This window comes from Capra hircus, chromosome 1 (genome assembly GCF_001704415.2).
Source record: "Capra hircus breed San Clemente chromosome 1, ASM170441v1, whole genome shotgun sequence".
Classification (NCBI taxonomy): domain Eukaryota; kingdom Metazoa; phylum Chordata; class Mammalia; order Artiodactyla; family Bovidae; genus Capra; species Capra hircus.
Window position 1 is genome coordinate 135,072,910 of NC_030808.1, and position 22,713 is coordinate 135,095,622.

General features: G+C 51.3%; 1 protein-coding gene across 1 annotated transcript in view; it reads left to right on the forward strand.

The window, feature by feature from the left end:
* RAB6B (RAB6B, member RAS oncogene family) overlaps nt 1-18,388 on the forward strand; it is a 62,837-nt gene extending 44,449 nt beyond the window's left edge. Inside the window, exons 3-8 of the mRNA XM_018051101.1 lie at nt 3,505-3,558; nt 3,756-3,861; nt 5,377-5,488; nt 6,430-6,523; nt 9,331-9,397; nt 13,958-18,388. Of these exons, the coding sequence (XP_017906590.1) occupies nt 3,505-3,558; nt 3,756-3,861; nt 5,377-5,488; nt 6,430-6,523; nt 9,331-9,397; nt 13,958-14,022 (498 nt within the window). The 3' untranslated portion in view covers nt 14,023-18,388. The remainder of the gene's footprint in view (nt 1-3,504; nt 3,559-3,755; nt 3,862-5,376; nt 5,489-6,429; nt 6,524-9,330; nt 9,398-13,957) is intronic.

Consider the following 22,713-nt stretch of genomic DNA (forward strand, 5'->3'; position numbering starts at 1 on the left):
TGCAACTAATTTTTTTTAAAGGGTTTACTTACCATGTTTAAAGTTTTTTTATAAGATAGGTCTGTTTTTGTTTTTCCCTTAGTCCTCTGATATAACCCTTATTTCTGAGATGATGTCCTTTCTCCCAAAGCTGACCCTTCTGGGGTTCTAATGAAAAGCCTGAGGTGTTACCAAGTCCTTTTAACTTGGTGGGACTAGAAAGCTACCTCAGGGGAAAAGCTGGTCAAGCATAGGATCTTGCTTTGTTTTCTTCCCTTCCTGTAGAGGTTATAACCCCTCTATTTGTCTGCCTGTTTGGGTCACTTTTCAGTGATTGCAAATTATTTCTTGTACTTGTCCAAGGTTTATAATAGTTGTCTTGGGTGGGTTTGGAGAAGGCAATGGCAATGGCAACCCACTCTAGTACTCTTGCCTGGAAAATCCCATGGGTGGAGGAGCGACTTCACTTTTACTTTTCACTTTCATACATTGGAGAAGGAAATGGCAACCCAATCCAGTGTCCTTGCCTGGAGAATCCCAGGGATGGGGGAGCCTGGTGGGCCGCCGTCTCTGGGGTCACACAGAGTTGGACACGAATGAAGCGATTTAGCAGCAGCAGCAGCAGCTTGGGTGGGTTAGTTTAAAACAAATTATTTAATCATCATCGGAAGCAGAATTTAGGGAGACGTTTTTAAGCAGAGCTGATGGCTCAGCTGTGTCCAAGGACACGTGCTTTGGCACCAGGTTGCGGGAAGGGCTTGTTGCAGTGGCTCAGCAGCATGGTTGGGTGGAAAGTGTGGCCAGAAGAGGTCTAAGAGAGTGGCAGATATTTCTCTGATATAAAAAGAAGCATGAAAGTGGGGCTAAAGGTGGGAGAGAGCTGGAGAGATAGGAAGTTGGTCCTTTTAGCCTGACTCATCATTACTGCTGACTTGGTCAGACTGTTGTTAGGGGTAATAAAGTATGTGAGTGTTCAGTAGATGGCTTTTATGATTATGGAGGCCACTGAGTTGAGCTTACTAGGGCCTGATCCACATGGCACAATCCTTGTCATGTCATCTGGTGACTTCTCTGTCCTCCATGGAAGCACATATGAGGTGAAACAGAATTGTTACATCATCATCAGAAACATCACCATCACCATCCATGCTGCCTACCCTCTTAGGGGTATGTTTCTCTGTGGTTCTTTGCTCTATTAGTTAGGTCAGAGCTAAGGATGTTGAAAAGAAACCCCAAATAACTGTGGCTTAGGCAAGATAGTTCAGTTCTCTGTTACACAGTAGTCTAAGAGTCTCAGGCTGCAGAGACAAGCCCTACCGGGCAGGAACTCAGGCTTCCTCCATCTTGTTCACCAGCACTACTCTGTCACTCTCACCTAGATGGGCCAGTAGGACTTATTATCACCTGTCTTTATTCCAAGCAGTGGGAAAGGGCAAGGGGCAGCTATGGGTACATCCCGCCTCCCCACGAGGGACCCATCTCAGAAGGTACACATGTCACCTTCACATGCCATTGACCAGAACTTAGCCACCCAGCTACAAGGAAAGCTGAGAAATATTGTCTTTACTTGGGGCAGCTATGAGTTCATCTTTATGGCTGGAGCCCTAATACTGTATAAAGGGAGACTTCATGTTGGGGACAGCCACCAGTCCCTGTCACCAATCTTGAGGTCATGAACCTGGTTTTTAGCTCAAGGGTCACTTTATGGGAGGAGCTTGGCAGTCGCTGGGGAATCCACTGAGCTCTGGAGTTGAGGGATGTCCACCTGCTCTGTACATTTCTCCTTGTGGGTATCAGCAGACAAGGATCGTTGCTCTAACATATACTAATAAAACGGACGTAATGTAGCTGTTTAGGAACAAAGCTCATTCCACAAGCAGCTTGTCAATTCCACATTCCCCAGCGGCCACACCATGCTGGAAAGGTGTACAAAGTTGGGGTTGAAAGAGCCCAAGTGATGCCAAGATTTTACGCCGATCCTCGTATCTCTGCCATTGGTTGGCAGAGTCACAGGAGGCATGGGCTTTAACTTTCCTGGTCTCCAGAGTAGAGGACTGAGTTGTGTCTAAGGTATTTGTTTAGCATGAATGTTCTAGGATTGTATCATTCCTTGACACTCCCTGTCTTTGCACTAAAGCAAGCTCCCAGGAGGACGCAGCCACCTTAACTCCTTTGTGAAATGGGAGGGAGTCGGGGGTATACACACACCTGCTTGCAGTCAGCTGGGGGCCTGCAGACCTTTTCTATTTCCTTGGGTTTCTTTGGTTGTGGTTTTTGTAGTCAGAAGTCAATTTTCCATTCAACTAAGCTTATTTTTTTAAACCTTATATTTAAAAAAAAATACTTTAAATTCTGCTTTTAGAACTATTATATGTTCATTGTAGAAAATGGAGACAAGTATAATGAAGAAAATCACCCATAGTGTCAGAACTTGGACACTGGTACTACTAAGGCCTTAGTATGTCATGCCTTCACTTCAGCATCTAAGAAAACATGAAAAATGCTTGTATCTCTACTTGAGTTAATCAAGCTGATGTTTTGTAATCTGCTTAGTTTTACTTAATGACTTTTTCCTGAAATGCTTACATATTTTTCAAGAACGTGATTTTTAATGAATGCCAAGCTTTCATCTTATGGATGAACCACACTGTACTTCACCGGTGCCCCAACATTCAGGCTGTGTCTGAGTCTTCACTGTTATTAATTACGTGGCAGTGACTGTTCCACGTTGACAGCGTCTTGGCTCCCGTCACAAACACTGGGTGCTGGTGAGGCCCATAAAGGTTGGGTGGCCTGTTTCAGGCCATACAGCAATTGGGTGCTGGGCCCTTCCCTCTGGTCCAGCTGCCTCCCCTGATGCCAGGAGAGTGGAAGCACAGGCGTGACGTAGACAGTCGACTTCCAGTGTGTTGGTTTGGGTAGAAAAGAGCCAGTGGGGTTTCCCTGCAAGATGCTGCTGTGGCTGGTTGTGATGCTCCTGTGGGAAGCCAGCTGCTCTCTGCCCCCACACCGGCAAGCTGCCCTGCTCCCGTTCCACGCCCACCCAGCTGGGCAGCAGTGAGCCCAAGCCAGGCACCTGAAGTCTAGGTCTGAGGAGAGAGGCTTTTGCAGGGGAGGCTGGGGAGCAAGGAGGTAAGCAGGGCACAAGCAGGCTGGGGCAGGGAGACCATGCAGCTCCTGCTCCTCCAGGCCCCCACCTGAGTGGGGCAGGAGATCCAGTGGCCTTGTTCCCAAGCAAGCTTCCTCCTCTGTTCTCATCCTTTTTCCGAAGCACTTTTCTCTTCCTCTCCAAAGAGTGTGTCACTCAGAACAACCTGTCCTCATCCTTATTTATCTCATGTCCTCTGAGAGGGATGCGAGGATTCGCTGTTGAGTTGGGGTGTGGGACAGAAAAATAGAACCCACACAAGGCTTGGCCTGGGTAACGACCCCTTTTGCTGGCTGTGTCCCTGCCCGGATGACTCAGCTTTTGCCCCCCTGCCTGAGACCTTTCAGTTTTGACTGTTCTGGCCTCTTCTCTAACAGGCAACCATTGGGATTGACTTCTTGTCAAAAACCATGTACTTGGAGGATCGTACGGTGAGTGCCTGACTGGAGACCTGGGAGGACAGGGAGGGCTCCCTGGGACCTATCACCTGGGGCCTGTCCTGGGCACCACTAAGAGCGCATGCCTGCCCAGAGCTGGCAGTGCCAGCACCGCAGAACTTCCCTCCAGCCCCCCGCTCCCACCCTGAGGACCTCACCGTGCCCTGAACCTCCTGCCCACTCTGCGACAGGTGCGACTGCAGCTCTGGGACACAGCCGGCCAGGAGAGGTTCCGCAGCCTGATCCCCAGCTATATCCGGGACTCCACGGTGGCCGTGGTGGTGTACGACATCACAAGTGAGTATGGGGCCTGGGTGCTGGGCAGGGAACAGCTCACAGGGCTCCAGGGCCCAGGTGCAGCCCCAGCCAGGGTGCAGCGTGTGTGTGTGTGTGTGTGTGTGTGTGTGTGTGTGTATACATATATGTGTGTGTGCTTGTCCTTTGATTGCAGAAAGGCAGGTGCTCAGAGTGGAAAGTGAGTTGCTTTGGAGCCTTCCCCCATCCTCCGGCACCAGGCACGGCGTACTGGACCAGGGTGGCCCTGTTCAGAGCAGAGGCCTGTGTGTGGAGCAGAGGAGATGCTCACAAGGCTGGCCCTTCTCCTGCCCCTCAGCACCGTCCTGGGTCCTGGCTGCCAGAAAGACCCCTAGGGAGCAACTTCTTTGTATGGTGTGTGTGTACATGTGCAGGTGTGAAAAGATGCTGGTCTGTGGGCCAGCCTTGACCTGGCAGCCGTGTCTGTTAGCAGCACCCCAGCTCCTTACAGGGCTCTCTGGGAGGGGAGGCCCAGTGGGTCCCTGGGGGCCATGGGTGGGCTGTTCATCTCACGCCCTGTGGCTCTTCTGGCCAAATCACCTGTTCCGGAGAGAGACACACAGCCCTGAGGGAGACTTGTGTGCTGGGAGTGAGGGCTAGGGCCCGGTGCAGAGCCCCACTGTCCAGGCAGGTGTCACGGCACACACCTCGCAAGCCCTTGGGCTGCAGTCAAGCTTATGGTGGGAGGATGCCCCAGCCTGCTGCCTCTAGCCCTCCCCCGGTCCTCCCCATATTGTCTCCCTGACCACAGGCTCCTTGCACACCTGAGAGCATGGAAGTGGGCCCCTGAGGAGACCTGGGCCCCTGATGCCAAGCAGAAGAAGATCAGCTGTGGGAAGCCCAGGTTCCCAGGACAGGGAGCTTCGCCTCCCCTTGGGCCTGCAGGCTGCTGAGTAGTGGGCATCACCCTATGACTGTTCCTCTGGGAGCCTGTCTCAGCTTCTGATGAGGAAGGGACTGCCCTGAAAAAACTGGCCTCTCCTGGCTTTTGTCTGCTCCTGGGCCCACTTCCCACTTCCCTTACTTGCAGGGCCTGAGGGTGCCGTTTGGAAACCCCTCTGAGCTCCTGTCGGTGGGAGGCCACCCTGCAGGGCCCTCCTGCCTCAGGGCTGCCGTGGTCTCTCCCACACGCAGCGTCACACTTTCTATCTCAGCCAAACCCACTGCACTCATATCTCACCCTGCTCTGAGCTCGCAAAGTCAGATCTGACTCTCAGATGGGCCCGAAAACCACTAGTCCATGGAGCGAATCATGACCCAGTGGCCTTCCAGGTGCCATGACCTCTCCCCAGTGGGTGGCTCAGCAACGTGAGGGGTTTCGGGGGCCCGCAGTTCCACAAATACACCCAGGTGTTCTCAGGAAGGTCCAGGCCTGCCGGTCTATACTCCCACCTGCCCTGCCCAAGTGTCTGAGGGTGCACGCTCTCCCCACCACCCTTCCCCTCTCCCACAGGGCCACCTCTCATGCCACGCTTTATCCCTACTTTCCACCTCCAGATCTCAACTCCTTCCAGCAGACCTCTAAGTGGATTGATGATGTCAGGACAGAGAGGGGCAGCGATGTGATCATCATGCTGGTGGGCAATAAGACGGACCTGGCCGACAAGAGGTAGGTACAGGGGGCTGGGGGCCACCCCCGCCCTCCTCTGCAACACCTCCTGGATGGGGTGTCCTGGGACTTGGAGGTGGTGAGCACCCTGTCTGACCCAGCCCCCAGCATCTGGGAAGGGCCCCGCTGGGGCCCCGAAGGCTTTGAAAGCTCCCGTGTGCCCGGCCAGCCCAGCAATGCATAGTCTGGGCCTGGCCTCAGCTCAGTCATGGACACAGTGGCCCTCGGGCTACCACTGGCCTTGTTCCTGGGAAACACCTGTGCTGATGCTGTGGTGAGTGTGAAGGGCCTGGTCCCCTGGCGTGAACACACAGAGTTTCCTGGTCCAGCTGTATGTCTGGGTGTGACACTGTCCCTAAAGAGGCTGCCCTCTAGGAATAGGGCTCACCTTGGTGCCCTTTCTTTATCTCCCAGGGCAGATAAAGCTACCAATCATGGACTGAGGGCCTCCCGAAATGCACTCTGACCGTTTAGGGAGTATTCTGAATGAGAAGCTGCTTTATTAAAATCTTGTCCTTGAAGTGAAGAAAACAGAGTTCAAAGCCCAGCTTCTTTGCAATAGGTGACCTTGGGGCCATTACTTTTGACCTCAATGTGCTCATTTGGCAAATGGGGCTGGTGGTACCACCCAGAGAGGTGGTCTGTGGCTGGCGGAGTGTGATAAAGTGTACTCCGGCAGTGGTTATCTTGGGAAAAGTGGGTAGGGGCCAGCAGCCCACCAGCCACAGGGCCAGCTCCCGGACTGGACAGTTCTGCCAGCGAGTGGAGTGGGGATGCTGGCTTCCTGCTCTGCTCTGCACCTCATGTGCCCTGAGGGGGCCCTGGGGTTCAGCCCTGGCCTCAGGCCAACTGAAGTGCCCTCATCATCTGAGGCCGCTCCCTCCACCCCGATTAGGGGCTCCTTCTCTACTGAAAGCTGGTTCCCCTCATCTCCCCTCCAGGCAGATAACCATAGAGGAGGGCGAGCAGCGTGCCAAAGAACTGAGCGTCATGTTCATCGAGACCAGTGCGAAGACTGGCTACAACGTGAAGCAGGTGGGAGCTGCCGCCTTGACCAGGGGCCCACACTGGGCTTCTGGTGCCGGGGGCTAGTGACCAGGTGGCCCACCTGATGGGGAGTGAGTCCCTCCAGAGCTAACTGCTCGCCCTCAGGGTATTGGGGGCTACCCAGCAGCCAGCCCCGCAGCCCCTGAGCTACCGTGGGTGTCCAGCCCCCAGCTTCTAGGCAGCTGAGAAACAGCTCTTTCCTTCCTGTTCCCTCACTTGGGATGGCCATGCAGGAGAGTCCATCCACTCAGCATTTTGGGGTTCCTGCATTGTGCTTGGCAAGTGCCTGGGGCTGCGTTGGGCCAGGTAGACTTGGGGAAAAGAGCCCACCCTCAGTGCGGTTAGAGCTTACAGGAGGGGGCCTGCAGAGTCAGACTCCTCAGAGGAGCCGTAGAAGGGGTGGGGTTAGGGCTGAGCCTCGGAGCAAGAGACTTCTCACAGATGGCGTTCAGCAGGTCAGTGGACTTGGGTGGAAACGACTGCACCTGTCTCTGCACCACCCCCTGACAGATCAGCAGCATTTTCTGTGGCCAGGAGCGTAGCAACAGGACTCCATGTGTTAGTAGCTACCCTGGCTTTATTGGTGTCTCAAGTCTCTTGAGCGTTTCCCCGCTCAGTATCTCAGGGGGTCCTCTGCTGGCTCCGGCTCTTTAACACATTCCTGAGGAAGCACACGTGTTGCTATGTCAAGGGTCTGTATCTTTTAAGAGTTTAGAAATTTATTTCAATACTAAATGGTTTCCTTTACATAAAACTTGGGCTTTCCTTGTGGTTCAGATGGTAAAGAATCTGCCTGCAATGCAGGAGACCCAGGTTCAATCCCTGGGTTGGGAAGATCCCCTGGAGAAGGGAATGGCTACCCACTCCATTATTCTTGCCTGGAGAATTCTATGGACAGTGGACCATTCATTTCACACGCTTGAAAGGAGGCCATAGCCTTCACTAGCCTGCCAAAGGACCAGTTTTTGGTTCAGAAAAGGTGAAGATCCCGTGTCTTCAAGGAAAAGAGGACTTGGATAGCTGACGAGGAGGGGGCTGCCCGGGCAGGGGACTGGCATGGGCACAGGTGGGGCTGGAGGGGTGTTGGGGCCTTGCCAGGGTCACTTCTGCCAGCCCCAGCAGTGTCCAAGAGCACTAGACAAGCTGCCATGCGGCAGCTGGCCACACGCAATGAGGGTTTGAGGGTTTACCCGACCTGGGCAATGCTGTGCCAGTGGGAAGTGGCAGAGGAGTGGGAGGGACAGAATGAGCTCCCAGACCCAGGGGATGCCCCTGCCCCAGTTGGAGGGCCTCAGCGTTGCTCTGTTCACTCACGCCCCCTTGCCAGCCTCCCCGGTCCCTGGAGGCCTACAGGAGACATCAGGTTGTGGCTCTGTGCGGTCCTGATGGAAAGGCCTAGAGGGCGGGGAAGCAGAGGTCAGTGGTCCAGAGGGCAGGTGGCCTCTGCCCTCAGCAGACAGAGATGCTGATGCCCCCTTTCCACTGCCCCCTTTCTGGAAGCCAGGCAATGGTCTGAGCAAGAGTTGTGTATAGTCAGTTCAACCCCAGATGGTTCAGAGGAGTCTCCGGGCAGTGCAGGCTCCTCGACTCTGAATGTGAGCCTGTCTGCTCTCAGAGGCCCCCATGTGACCCTTAGAGCTTCTGTTTGATTGGCAGCTTGGCCACCGACAGAGGCGCTGACTATTTTGACAGCCAGGCAGGCGGAGTGGGGCTGCCTGGAGCATGGTCATGGAGGAAGGCTCAGTGAGTGACTGGACTTCTGCACCCGCTCCTACCCCTCTCTGCACCCCACCCACCAGCATCTTCCCCACTTGGGCCGTCACCCTCACCACGTTTGGTCCTGTCACCCAGCCTGGGTGGTCCCACGTGACTGGGCTCTGCCTTGAGACCATGAATGAGCCTCAACCTGTCTTCAGAGAGCTCAGGCAGTTCCTAGTTCAGAGCCCACCTAGTTTCCGCAGTTGGTGTTTGTCAAGAGATGGGGAGAGCATTCAGAATCTTCTGTCTTGTACTTGCTGTCATCCCCCTAGGTTCCATCCCCCTAGGTCCTGCCAGCACCCCTGACACCCTGCCCACCCCTGCCCCAGTGAGCACAGGCATTCAGACACACACCATATAGCTCTCCATGCACACTTACAAACACACAGACCCAGAAACCCCACATGTGCACATACACGTCACACACACACACCCCCCCAATGTACACACACAGATGCCGCACATCCACATCCACACCACACACACTCCTCTACACACAGTACACGCAGTCACACTCGCCCATGCCCAAGCAAACCCACAATATCACACTCACACTCTCACGTCCTTACTCCCTCTGAAAAGTCTCCTCCACTCTGACTGTGGCCCTGGCTCCTAGAAGCCAGCTGCCTTGATGCTGTGCACTCGCAAGACTCCCTGAAGAGAGGGTCATTGTCATAAGAGCAGGTTGAAAGCCACTTCCCCACACCTGGCCCCCAGGTGGGCACTGGGACAGAAGCTCCCCAGGGCCTAGATCATTTTCTGCCTGAGGGAGGATCCCTGGCCATCACCATGACCCACACTCAGCCCCCGAGACCCTGAGGCCAGACTGCCTGGGTGAGAGGCCTGCTGGGGCCCAGTGCTGTGAGGGGTGCTAGGGGGTGGGAGGGAGAAGTTGGGTGCAGTCTCTGCTGTCCAGGATGCAGTCAGTGGGACAGGACAGGAGTAGAGCCTGAGGTCGGTGAGAAGAGGCAGAAGGTGGGCATGCCGGGAGCAGAGGGGGAAGGATGGGGCTCATGCTGCACCTCCCCTCTCCCTAGCTCTTCCGACGTGTGGCCTCGGCTCTGCCTGGAATGGAGAATGTCCAGGAGAAAAGCAAAGAAGGGAGTATCCTTTTCTTTGACAAGTGAGTGAAAGATGCTGCAGAAGTCATTTATTCATGGATTTATCACATGATGTATTAGAACAGTGGACAAACCCTTGCCTGGTCCCCAGGCCAGCTTTCCTGATGGGCAGCTGTGCTGTGGAGGCTCATATGTACAGGAATGAGGCTGAGCTCCAAGGTCTTCAAGACCCCGTCCAGCTTGAACTAAACAAGCTTCCAGAACAGAGTAGGGATGCCAGAGGGTTGTGTGTGGAGTGACAGCGTGGGGCAGGGAGTGAGAGATAGTAACTGCCCTTCTTTCTAGTGAACACAGATTTGTGTTTCATGTGGACAAGCAGAATGTCCACTTCCGTACATTCAGACATGATCTCAGCATGGTTCAGCCTCCTCTACATGAGACAACTGCCTCCTCAACCCAGCCCGGCACAGCCTGGGGCCTCCCCACTGCCCCGGGGACAGGGTCTGCACACCACTCACCCAGTCCACTCCAGACCTTGGGCCACACTCAGAGGCTGAAACTGAGGCTCAGAGAGGTGGTCCGATTTGCCCAGTGGAAAGGAAGTCAGCTGTTTCTTGTCTTTTTGTTAGTTTACCTATACTTTGCCATGTTATAAAAAATGTATGTTTATGTATATGTACGACTACATACACACAAAGCAAGATAAAAATATACAAAAGAATATTGAGGTTTAGGGACCATAAAAAGAAAAAAACTAAGGAAAAGTCACGGACAAGGTCACACTCAGAATATATGCCATCAGTTCAGTTCAGTCGCTCAGTCATGTCCGACTCTTTGCGACCCCATGAATCACAGCATGGCAGGCCTCCCTGTCCATCACCATCTCAGACTCACGTCCATCGAGTCCATGATGCCATCCAGCCATCTCATCCTTGGTCATCCCCTTCTCCTCCTGCCCCCAATCCCTCCCAGCATCAGAGTCTTTTCCAATGAGTCATCTCTTCACGTGAGGTGGCCAAAGTACTGGAGCTTCAGCTTTAGCATCATTCCTTCCAAAGAAATCCCAGGGTTGATCTCCTTCACAATGGACTGGTTGGATCTCCTTGCAGTCCAAGGGACTCTCAAGAGTCTTCTCCAACACCACAGTTCAAAAGCATCAATTCTTCGGCACTCAGCCTTCTTCACAGCCCAACTCTCACATCCATACATGACCACAGGAAAAACCACAGCCTTGACTAGATGGACCTTAGTCGGCAAAGTAATGTCTCTGCTTTTGAATATACTATCTAGGTTGGTCATAACTTTTCTTCCAAGGAGTAAGCGTCTTTTAATTTCATGGCTGCAGTCACCATCTGCAGTGATTTTGGAGCCCCCAAAAATAAAGTCTGACACTGTTTCTACTGTTTCCCCATCTGTCTCCCATGAAGTGATGGGACCAGATGCCATGATCTTAATTTTCTGAATGTTGAGCTTTAAGCCAACTTTTTCACTCTCCTCTTTCACTTTCATCAAGAGGCTTTTTAGCTCCTCTTCACTTTCTGCCATAAGGGTGGTGTCATCTGCATATCTGAGGTTATTGATATTTCTCCCGGCAATCTTGATTCCAGCTTGTGTTTCTTCCAGTCCAGCGTTTCTCATGATGTACTCTGCATGGAAGTTAAATAAGCAGGGTGACAATATACAGCCTTGACATACTCCTTTTCCTATTTGGAACCAGTCTGTTGTTCCAGGTCCAGTTCTCATTGTTGCTTCCTGACCTGCATACAGGTTTCTCAAGAGGCAGGTCAGGTGATCTGGTATTCCCATCTCTTGAAGAATTTTCCACAGTTTATTGTGATCCACACAGTCAAAGGCTTTGGCATAGTCAATAAAGCAGAAATAGATGTTTTTCTGGAACTCTCTTGCTTTTTCGATGATCCAGTGGATGTTGGCAATTTGATCTCTGGTTCCTCTGCCTTTTCTAAAACCAGCTTGAACATCCGGGAGTTCATGGTTCACGTATTGCTGAAGCCTGGCTTGGAGAATTTTGAGCATTACTTTACTAGCATGTGAGATGAGTGCAATTGTGCGGTAGTTTGAGCATTCTTTGTCATTGCCTTTCTTTGGGATTGGAATGAAAACTGACCTTTTCCAGTCCTGTGGCCACTGCTGAGTTTTCCAAACTTGCTGGCATCTTGAGTGCAGCACTTTCACAGCATCATCTTTCAGGATTTGAAACAGCTCAACTGGAATTCCATCACCTCCACTAGCTTTGTTCATAGTGATGCTTTCTAAGGCCCACTTGACTTCACATTCCAGGATGTCTGGCTCTAGATTAGTGATCACATCATCATGGTTATCTGGGTCATGAAGATCTTTTTTGTACAGTTCTTCTGTGTATTCTTGCCACCTCTTCTGAATATCTTCTGCTTCTGTTAGGTCCAGACCATTTCTGTCCTTTATGAAGCCCATCTTTGCATGAAATGTTCCCTTGGTATCTCTAATTTTCTTGAAGAGATCTCTAGTCTTTCCCATTCTATTGTTTTCCTCTATTTCTTTGCATTGATCGCTGAAGAAGGCTTTCTTATCTCTTCTTGCTATTCTTTGGAACTCTGCATTCAGATGCTTATATCTTTCCTTTTCTCCTTTGCTTTTTGCCTCTCTTCTTTTCACAGCTATTTGTAAGGCCTCCCCAGACAGCCATTTTGCTTTTTTGCATTTCTTTTCCATGGGGATGGCCTTGATCCCTGTCTCCGGTACAAGGTCACGAACCTCATTCCATAGTTCATTAGGCACTCTATCTATCAGATCTAGGCCCTTAAATCTATTTCTCACTTCCACTGTATAATCATAAGGGATTTGATTAAGGTCATACCTGAATGGTCTAGCGGTTTTCCCTACTTTCTTCCATTTAAGTCTGAATTTGGTAATAAGGAGTTCATGATCTGAGCCACAGTCAGCTCCCGGTCTTGTTTTTGTTGACTGTATAGAGCTTCTCCATCTGTGGCTGCAAAGAATATAATCAATCTGATTTTGGTGTTGACCATCTGGTGATGTCCATGTGTAGAGTCTTCTCTTGTGTTGTTGGAAGAGGGTGTTTGCTATGACCAGTGCATTTTCTTGGCAAAACTCTGTTAGTCTTTGCCCTGCTTCATTCCGCATTCCAAGGCCAAATTTGCCTGTTACTCCAGGTGTTTCTTGACTTCCTATTTTTGCATTCCAGTCCCCTATAATGAAAAGGACATCTTTTTTGGGTGTTAGTTCTAAAAGGTCTTGTAGGTCTTCATAAAACCATTCAACTTCAGTTTCTTCAGTGTTACTGGTTGGAGCATAGACTTGGATAACTGTGATATTGAATGGTTTGCCTTGGAGATGAACAGATATCATGTGGTCTACTGGAGAAGGGAATGGCAAGCCACTTCAGCATTCTTGCCTTGAGAACCCCATGAACAGTATGAAAAGGCAAAATGATAGGATGCTAAAAGAGGAACTCCCCAGGTCAGTAGGTGCCCAATATGCTACTGGAGATCAGTGGAGAAATAACTCCAGAAAGAATGAAGGGATGGAGCCAAAGCAAAAACAATACCCAGTTGTGGATGTGACTGGTGATAGAAGCAAGATCCAATGCTGTAAAGAGCAATATTGCATAGGAACCTGGAATGTCAGGTCCATGAATCAAGGCAAATTGGAAGTGGTCAAACAAGAGATGGCAAGAGTGAACGTCGACATTCTAGGAATCAATGAACTAAAATGGACTGGAATGGGTGAATTTAACTCAGATGACCATTACATCTACTACTGTGGGCAGGAATCCCTCAGAAGAAATGGAGTAGCCATCATGGTCAACAAAAGAGTCCGAAATGCAGTACTTGGATGCAGTCTCAAAAACGACAGAATATATGCCATGGCCAGTAGCAAAAAAAGTGGTAAGGAGGGGAAAGGCAAGGTGTCTTTAGGGAAGCATGGTTTTTTATGCTACTTGACTCCTGAAGCACCTCTCCCACCGCCCTTACACAGGGGCCACAAAACCTCCTTGGGACGTGGGTACTGATCCCCTAGCAGGACTGCTTCCACCCAGCTCTGGCGGTTGGTGCTCCTCCAACCCACACTCCCCAGGGCATCCATGGAAAGGGCTATAGAGGGGTTGTGGCTTCTCACAGCAGCAAGCTCAGAGTCTAAGACCACCTCTAACTGGAGCTTGAAGTGAGGGGGTCAAAGTTGCTGTGCCCACCTGGGCCTTGCGAGGTGGGCTGTACACCCAGCCGGCAGGCTCTGCACCTCCCGTGCACTTCGGGGTGCAGTTGACAGGGAACAAGGCCGAGGCTCCCCACCAGGAGGGCTTTTGAGAAAGGGTCTGGCTAGCCTGTGTTTCCGTAGTGGTCCCACAGCCCCAGGACAAGCTTTGCTTCTGGTAGACAGAGGTAAGGTTGTGGGGGACGGTCTGGGAGGAGGAAGGGTGGGACCTGGGGAGCCTGCATCCTACCCACCCAGGCTAAATGAAGTGCGAGCCCCTGGGTGCTTGCGGAGGGACAGAGGGGCTGTGCAGGGCAGCTGAGTGGGTACCGTGGTGGGAGCCAGGTGGGAGCTTCTCCGGGAGTCATTTTCCTTAGCCCCACTCCTGCAGTGATTGACATCAAGCTGGACAAACCCCAGGAGCCCCCGGCCAGCGAGGGTGGCTGCTCCTGCTAATGCAGCCTGACCCCGGCTTCCTTTGACACTACTCGCTTGTTGTGTTGCTTCCTATTGGTTAGCTTCCTAAGGGGGGTGGGAGATGAGCTTATCCAGATGGGAGGAGTTTTCTTTTCTCTCTGTCTCTAGGAGTCGGGTGGGTGGGGAGGGAGGCTGGGCATCAGGGATCATGTCACTCTTAACAGCTGTTACTTAAACAACTATTTTTTGGTTTGGTTGTAATATATTGTACTTTATTAAGATTGCCAAAAACTTAAAATTTAAAAAAAAATTTAAATCATGTGTATACAACTTTTTGCCAGATAAAAATGTAGTCATTTTTATTTGAAAGATGTGCTTTTTTTTGTTTTTGTATATTTGTAAACTTACAGAGAACCTTTTCCACACACCTCCTCCTTCCTGTCCTCTTTTAATGGTTCACCACCTCTGCCCTCCTCCCAACCCCAGACCAATAAATTTAAACAATTAACTGGGCAATTTGTTTAGGCTCCAATCCCCAGGCTGTCTGGCCCAGACCAACCAAGCCTCACCAAAGAGGCCCTCCGTAGTTAAATCAAACACTGATGGAACGAAACAGGCTCTGAAGAGGCAGCTCTGACTCCGTCCTTCTGTGGCCAGAGTAGGACACAAGCCACAGCCCCGAGCTGAAGAAAGGCCTGTGAACTGCAGGGAGCCCAGGCCAGGCCCACTGGGATCACTTCTGCCTCTTTCCCCTCCCTGAAAAGCCTTGAAGGGGGTGGAGGACACTTGCCACAGGCAACCGTCTATGCTCTGTGGTCCACCCAGTGACTGGCAGAGCAAGAGGTCATGGGCAGGAAGGAAGGACGGGGTGCTGTTGGCAACTGTGGGCTGGGGCAAGGTGTGGTTTATAGACTGGGGGCACCATATGTAGTCATGAAAATGTTTTAACCAAGCTGTCCAACGATCAGCAAACGTGTCTGGTTTGAAGCTGAGGGAAGGGCAGAAGGAACCTCAGTGTGTGCCCCTGAAGCCCTCCTCCTTGGATGCCAGGGAAGCTGGGGCCTGCTCCACACAGGACTGGCCCGTCTGTGGTGGGGGAAGGGAGGGTCTGCAGACCTGCCACCGGGAAGATGCATGTTTGCCGATCCTTGGTTGCTAATACTGAGTGCTGATTTGGAAAAGCTGACCCCTTGACGTATTTCTGTCTCCCTGGAGCAGGGCAGTTGACGTTTTTGTGCACAGACCTTTGCAGATACTGTAGCAGCACTCCAGCCGCTTGAGGATAGGGCTGAGGTGGGGTCCCCAGAAGGCTTTCCAGAGAGCCGTCCTGGCCATTTTTGACTCATTTCTGAGAAGGCCTTAGTCCTGAGGACCTATCTGTAAAATCTTTGAAAAGAACCCTCTTTCACTAAGTGATGCTGCTGCTTGACCAGCATTCCAAATAGATCCAAACTCATCAACTCCGAGTCTGCACAAAGCCAGACAGAGGGCAGGCCACTCTGGCCAAAATCAGTGAACCCTGGCTCTTCCTCCAGGCCGCTGTTAGGCTTGTCAGAGACAAGCTAAGTGACTATCTGGCGTACAGTAGGGAGTAAATTCCACCATAAAGCAGGATCCCAACAAGTTATTATGTTGAATTTGGAACTTCTCAGAAACTAATCCAAAATGGCAGCCACTAAGTGCAGCAGGGACCTGGCAGGACTCACTGATGCTGGGTCCAGTGAGCCTGTCACACAGCTGAGGAGACTGTGTGTCAGAGCTGATCTTCAGAGAGAAGTTTATCTTCAGGTGAAGCAAGAGGAAGCAGCATTCCCACTGAGCTCCTCTTCCAGAAGGTAAAGACCAACGTACGAACGTAATTCCAGTGTCACATGTTGAGTTTTTATATGTGTGTACATAATTATATATAGAGATAGACTTGTGTATACACCTTCCACACACATTCTCACAAAGATACGTGTGCTCGATGTATATTCTTGTTTTCCTGCTCTCAAGTTGGAACTTGCATTGTGATACCAGTTTTGGAAATCCAAAAGTACTGCAATGTGTTGAAATAAGAAATACTTAATATTGTCCCAAAACTTGTGATTGTCTTGCCATCAATAAAACAATGCGTAGATGTGTTAACTAAAGGCAAAAATAGAACCTGGGAATATGCACACTATTTCTGTCTGTACTTATATGCACAAGTGTGCATGCCCATGTGGGCCAGTACCCCCACCCTGGCACACCCCCCAAGTGGTGCTTGTTGGAAGAGTGCTTACTTACCTCGTGAGAATTCACAGGAGTCCAGGTGACAGCCCCAAGCCTGGCTGGCAGTGAGGGCCATTGCTTGAGGCCCCTAGGGCAGCCCAATTTGCAGGGATCTCATTGGGTCTCAGTGAATGAATGGTGGATTTTTATTTTCTTGGTACTATAAGAGTACTTTTTCTTTAAAAATTTTTGTTAAAAAGGTAGAAACTCAGTCCCCTTCTCATGGTTTTTATTTTCCATCACAGCCTAGAATAATAGTAAGAGATGAAGCAGATCCAATGTGGTTTGATGTGGCCTCCGTGAGCCCTCGTTTCCCAACACATACATGACATCCTCTCTCCTGAGCCCAGCTCTCCCAGTCCTGTAGGAGAGGGAGGTGGGGAGGGCAATTGCCTCCCCTTATCCTCCTATGCTGGTGGCGCCACATTGTTCCATGAGTGCCCTCCTCGGGCCTCATCTCCACCCCTCTTCCTGGATCTGTCAGGGCAGCCAGACCTCCAGCACAGAAGGGCTTTGGCTCCTTGGCTCCCATTGGGGGCAGGTGCCATCACTGTCCTCTTGCTTGTAGGTAGGATCTTGTCTCAGACTTAAGGTTCAATAATGAAATGATCAGGTTCCCTTGAAGAGAATGTCATGAAATTCCTCAGCATTCCTGCTGAGAGTATCCCATCGTTGCTGGATCCAGGTGGGCTAACACAAGGCAGAGAGGAGGGACCCCTTTAGGAAACGATCTCAGTTGAGCCAGTGGTTCAGTCTCTGTCTCCACAGAGCATACTTGACCTGGGAGTATGGCAGGCTCATCTTCTGTAGCCCTTTTACTTTGAGGAATCTCAAAAAAAAAAAAAAAAAAAAGGAAAAAATGCTGTCAGTAAAGCTCCTGTTTTGTGGACATCTGAAAAATCGAGCATATGGTGGAGAAAGCAGAAAGCGTGTTTATGAATGCAGACGTGCCAGAGTGAAGGGGTGGTCTCGGCATCTCGGGTGCTAGAGGCTAGAGCTGCAGCCGTGCATCCGAGGTTAGCAAGCATGCTTCAGAGGCCTCCTTGCCGTTGCCATCACCGCACTCTTCCTCAGTAGGTCTGGGATGGCCCAGGTCTGAGGAGCCAGATCAGTTCGAGTATTTCAGGCAGCAGAAACGAGGATTGGTATGGTGGTAGCCGAGAGTGCGGACACATTGGAGGTGATGTTGTCGTTTGCCTGGTGGCGGCAGTGCGGGGAGCCCTGCCCTCAGGTACCAGGTGTGACAGTAATGGCACCGCTGGCTTCGGTGTCCTGCAGGCAGAGAAGCCTCATTTCTCCACATGGCAGAAGGCAGGTGAGGGTGTCAGGATGTGAGAACAGGTGGCTGAGGGCTGTGAGGCGTGTCTGAGCCACAGGAGGGGCAGCTGAGCTGAAGTGTCTGGGCATCAACCAGTGCGCACTCGTTTCCTAACTACCTCTCCCCCAAGAATGTGAGACATTGTCCCCTGGCTACAGCAGAGTGAGGAGGAAGGCTCACAACCCTTCCTGCACGAAATGCAGGAAGACCAAGCCCGAGAAGGGTGACCTGCTTATGGTTCACCCAGCAAACTGCAGGCAGCCAGAATCAAGGTGTCTTCACTCATCTGCCGCTGACACGTAACAAATGTGACTGCACTGGCACACAGGGCGACAGCGCACGGGTGCTCCTCAGACCAGCGTGTCTGAGTACATTTCAGGCTCCTCCATTGCAAGGAAGGGCCAGCCCCCGAGTCCACTCTGATTGTCATACCAGGGCACCCTTTGGATTTTTTGTTTGAAATAAAACTATTTCAGTGATCCAAAACCTTGAGCTCTCAATGCATAAACTCCCTGGACACCAGACAACCCCCCACCCCGCCCTTGCTGATGCTCATGGTAGGGTGTGGTTTATCCTTGCAGTGGGATTGGAAGCTTCCCTCTAGTGCGAAGCCTCCATAGGTTGACGGCCAGCGTGTATCACAAGGTGTGTGTCACCTTCCTGCTCACCCGGCCCCATGGAAGTGATTGGCCATGAGGAGCACAAAGGATGGCATTCCCATCTCACTGGCTCAGCAGGCTTAAATGGCCACATTGACTTTACATAAAACTGTGTAAAATGTGGAAGACTCAGCATGTTGATCAAACAATAAACTGTCCTAATTCTCAACACAAAGCCTCTTGTTTCATATTTCTAAGCGGTGTGGTCATATATTGGTGGAGGGGGTGTGGAAAAACAGATTTCTTCAAACGCATGCTCCAGGAAGAAAACCCTCCTCATGTCTGGGTGGTGTGTTCACCACCTTTTGCTTTTTCCCTCCTGCTCCTCACTGGGCTCTCAACTCAGAAGGGGAAAAGGCAGGACATGCTGAACTTTACTGTAATCTCCATTCTGCCTGAAGGCTGATGGAAAGGGAAACTCCAGGCAGAACTGAGGCACAGGGCTATGTGTTCTCTCTTACCATCTCTGCTCTCCACTCACGGTGGCTGAGGGTTAGAAGGGTGGGTATAGGGGCTGGATCTCTATTCTCATGATTTCTGGAAAGTATTTAAAGGCAAGAATTTAAGATGAACCATAATCACCTTTCAGATGACATGAAGCTACCCCGTACGCCCTCCAGCGTCATCTCACACCAATTAGAGAACAACCCTGAGACAGCCCTTCAGGTCTCAGTCACCTCCAGACTAAAAGGGGCCCTGAAGGCCAGGGGACCAACCCACAGAGAACACAAAGGCCCAGATCAGGCCCACCACTGCCCTGGACTGGAAACGCTGGGAATCCTGGGGCCATAGGGAAAGCCAAGTTCACCAGGTCTTCGTCAAGTTCAACCTCACTATCTTTCTCCTTTAAAGGTTCTAAGTTTCTGGAGCACCCTCCAATCCGCCACCTCAAGGAAGCCATCTCTGATCAGGAGGGGTAGGCAGTAAGATTCTCTGCCCACTGAGCTTAACTTCCCTGGGTGCCAGGTGTAAACTGTGAGGTGGAGGCGTTACCAGGCAAGTCGAGGGGCTGAGGCCTGAGCGTGTAAGTGCACATGCCTGTATGGACCAGACAGCTTTCCCCCAGACTGGTATTCAGGGCAGTGTGACCACAGACAGGAAAGGGAGTGCATCGTCTCCCTGAGCATCATGCTTGCACACACAGCATCCAGCAGGTGAAGGAGGCACGCTGGGGCTTCCCAGACGTGAGTGTGAAAACGGGAGTTGTGAATGTCCTCCCTGCAGCGCCCTGCAAGCCATCAAGGCGTGTTGCTTGAGGTGGTCTCCTCTGTCACTGTAGCCGTCTTTTGGCCAGCCGTGACCAAGGGTGCAGAAAGGAGCTTTGATAATCCTATGACAACCCCCAGTTTTTTTTTTTTTTTTTTAAGCATATTTCAGTTGAAACAAAAAGATCTGAAGTCAAAAGAACACCAAGTGCCTCACATACGACAAGATCATGGCGGTGGGGTGGGGGTGGGGAACGCCAGGATCCCAGGAGGCACTGAGCCCATGCTGGGGCTGCATGGGTGGTGCAGCCAGACAAGGAAGGGCCAAAGTGAGGATGGCACTGAGGCAGCTGACCTTGGGGCATGCAGCATGGTGGGAGGGATGGCGGGGGTGGGGGGATGGGGAGAGGGGTTGCGGACAGGTTGGTGCAGCCAAAATGGAGCCCGTGCTAATGAGAGGGGAAAGCAGGGGCTATTTCTTCACCTGAGAATGTGACTGTATGCCCACAAAAGCAGGAAGTGTGCCACACTCAGAATTCCCAGATTTGGGCACAGTGCTTGGCATTTTCTGAACGCCATACACGGCTCGTGTGAGTAGTCAACAGGTCAGGACTTTATAGTCGAAAAAGGAAGTGGAACTACTTTCCTGCGCAAAAGTCAGGTGAGGTAGCCACCTTTCTTTAAGTACTCAAAGGGCTGAAATGGAAGAGGTAAGCACTGTAACTGCTGCTAATACACCTTTAGGCGAGAATGGGCATAAACCAGTTGAAGCCTTGATTTCATTCTAAATTCAAATCTTAAAAGAAAAAGCACAATATTCTGGCTGAAATGATCTCAAACCAACAGCACACAGCAAAGTGCCTTTTACACACAGCAGGAGCACTGAGACAGAGAGCATGGGGAAATCTAAGGGCAGACCCCAGGTAGTCCCCAGCAACAGCAGTTGATGCTGATCAGAAACAAAAGCCCAACAAACAGTCAGGCAGGAGAGGGGCTACCAAGGCCCCAGAATGTCCGTGAAGTGTTGAAAGAGCTGGAATGAACAGGCAGCCTCGGTCTGCAGGTGTCCTCTGTGCCCACTGGAGGCTCCATTCTGGAAGCAGGTGCTGTTTACCAGGGCAGTCAGGGCACACTGCCCTGCAATCTGCAGGTCCCCACTCGCAGAGCACAGGTTCTTTCGCATCGGGAGGCAAAGGCCCAGGGAGCAGCCTCAGTGCCTCCAACCTGCGGTGGCTCAGACACTGCCACATTCCCGTCTGTGACACACAGTCAGGCTGAGTCTGCTGGCCCTGTGACCTGACAGCCCTCTTTCCACTCTAGCCATACTTGGCTCCCAGCCCAAGAAGAAATGGGCCTACTTTGGCTGAATGGCATCAGGGCCACAGGAAGATAATTTGACCTCCCCACTGATAACCAAGCTCCCAAGGACGAGTCACTGTGGCCCAGACCCACAACAATGGGATGACTGTGGCAGAGTTAGGAGGCAGAATGAGACTGCCCAGAAGGACTATGTAACCTGCCTGCTTACTTCACCCTGAGAGTAAAACTAAACAGGGCCTGAGACGTCCCTGGCAGTCCAGTGGCTAAGACTCGGTCTGTGCTCCCAATGCAAGGGGCTCAGGTTTGATGCCTGACCATGGAATTAGATCCCACGTGCTGCAACTAAAGATCCAGCGTGCCACAACTAAGACCTGGCACAGTAAAACTAAAAAAATAAACAAACAAACATGGCTTGTGGCCCAAAGAATGTAACAGAACACATTAAAGGCCTATGTGATACTCCAGGAGGCCAAGTCACCTGTGAGACTGCTCCCTGGAGTCCCGGGTGCTTGGTCGTGTTACACATGCAGATTTCTGAGACCACACGAGGCCTACTGCTGAACTGAATGCTCAGGAGTGGGGTCCTCAGACGAGCTATTTAACAAGCATCACTTAATTCTGATGCATGCTAACATCTGAGAATCACTGTTTGAGATAGAACTTTCCTTTTTCAAAAGATCATCTTTAAGGTCTTGAATAAAATTCAACCTTGCTCCCCTTCTTCAATCACTTGTTTTATGTACTTCTTCCTCTTATGAAGTGAAACACTGTATCGCCTCTGGAAAAAACAACAAAATAGCTGACAGCACACGCATGCCCCTTAATGGAAGCATCAAGCCACTGATGTTTATTTAGGTGAGCATTGCCTTTGATTATGTGAACATGTCACATTTATCACATACCTTTTGAGTTTCTGGTTCATTCTTCTTACCTACTTCCTAAAACTACTTGGCTAATAAGGAAAAGGCAAGAAAAAGTCTGAAAGACAGGAAGACATATCAGCAGTGACACTTCCCAATAAGAACCTGCCAGGGTTGGACTCTAATGGCATCTCTGTGTCAGCTTGGGTTTATTTCATACTCCAGTAGCAAGCTGTGTGATGCAGGGTGTGGGAGCGGGGAAGGGATTCTGAGGCAGAGCCAGAGTGACACAGAAATGGAAGGCCAGCAGGCAGAGGCACGGGCCACAGCACGTACGCGGGGACCACACTCACTTGCATGTCACTGGCTCCGTGCCACTCTCCGTTGCCTCTCCCCGACCCTCAAGGCAAGGTTAGGAGGGTCCCACGGCATACTCCCGGAGCATCCTGCACCTCCTCTTTTACGCCTCTTCCCTCACTGTGCTGGGATTAGCGTTTCACCTATCCACAGCCACCCTTGTCTCCTCTTTAATCTTTAGTGGCTTATCTCTGAGTGTTTGAAGTAGGGATTGAAGTTTCTATGTACGTTACCATCATTAGGCCCCAGAAATGTGGAGACAGGCCTGAATTCTAACACATGTGCCTACCTGTATTCTCTCCACCATTCTATGTAAACGCTCTAAGCTAGACAGTTTTTATTTGGGGCGGGGGGCTGTGATGGGTTTCTGCTGCTGCACAGGCCCCTCTCTAGTTGTGGCAGGCAGGCTGCTCTCTAGCTGCAGTGTGTAGGCTTCTCACGCTGGTGGTTTCTCTTGCTGTGGAGCACGGTCTCTAGGGCGTGTAGCCTTCAGCAGTTGTGGCTCCTGGGCTCTAGAGCATGGGCTCGACAGCTGCTCCGCAGCATGTGGTATCTTCCTGATCAGGGAATCGAATCTGTGTCTCTTGCATTGGCAGGCGGATTCTTCACCACTGAGCCAGCAGGGAAGCCCCACAGACAGACGGTTTTATTTACCCAGAAATATATTAATCATTTCTCCTGCACTCAGTGCAGAGTCTGCTGTACTCAGGCAGGTCTCCTGCATTGCAGGTGGATTCTTTATGGACTGAGCCACCAGG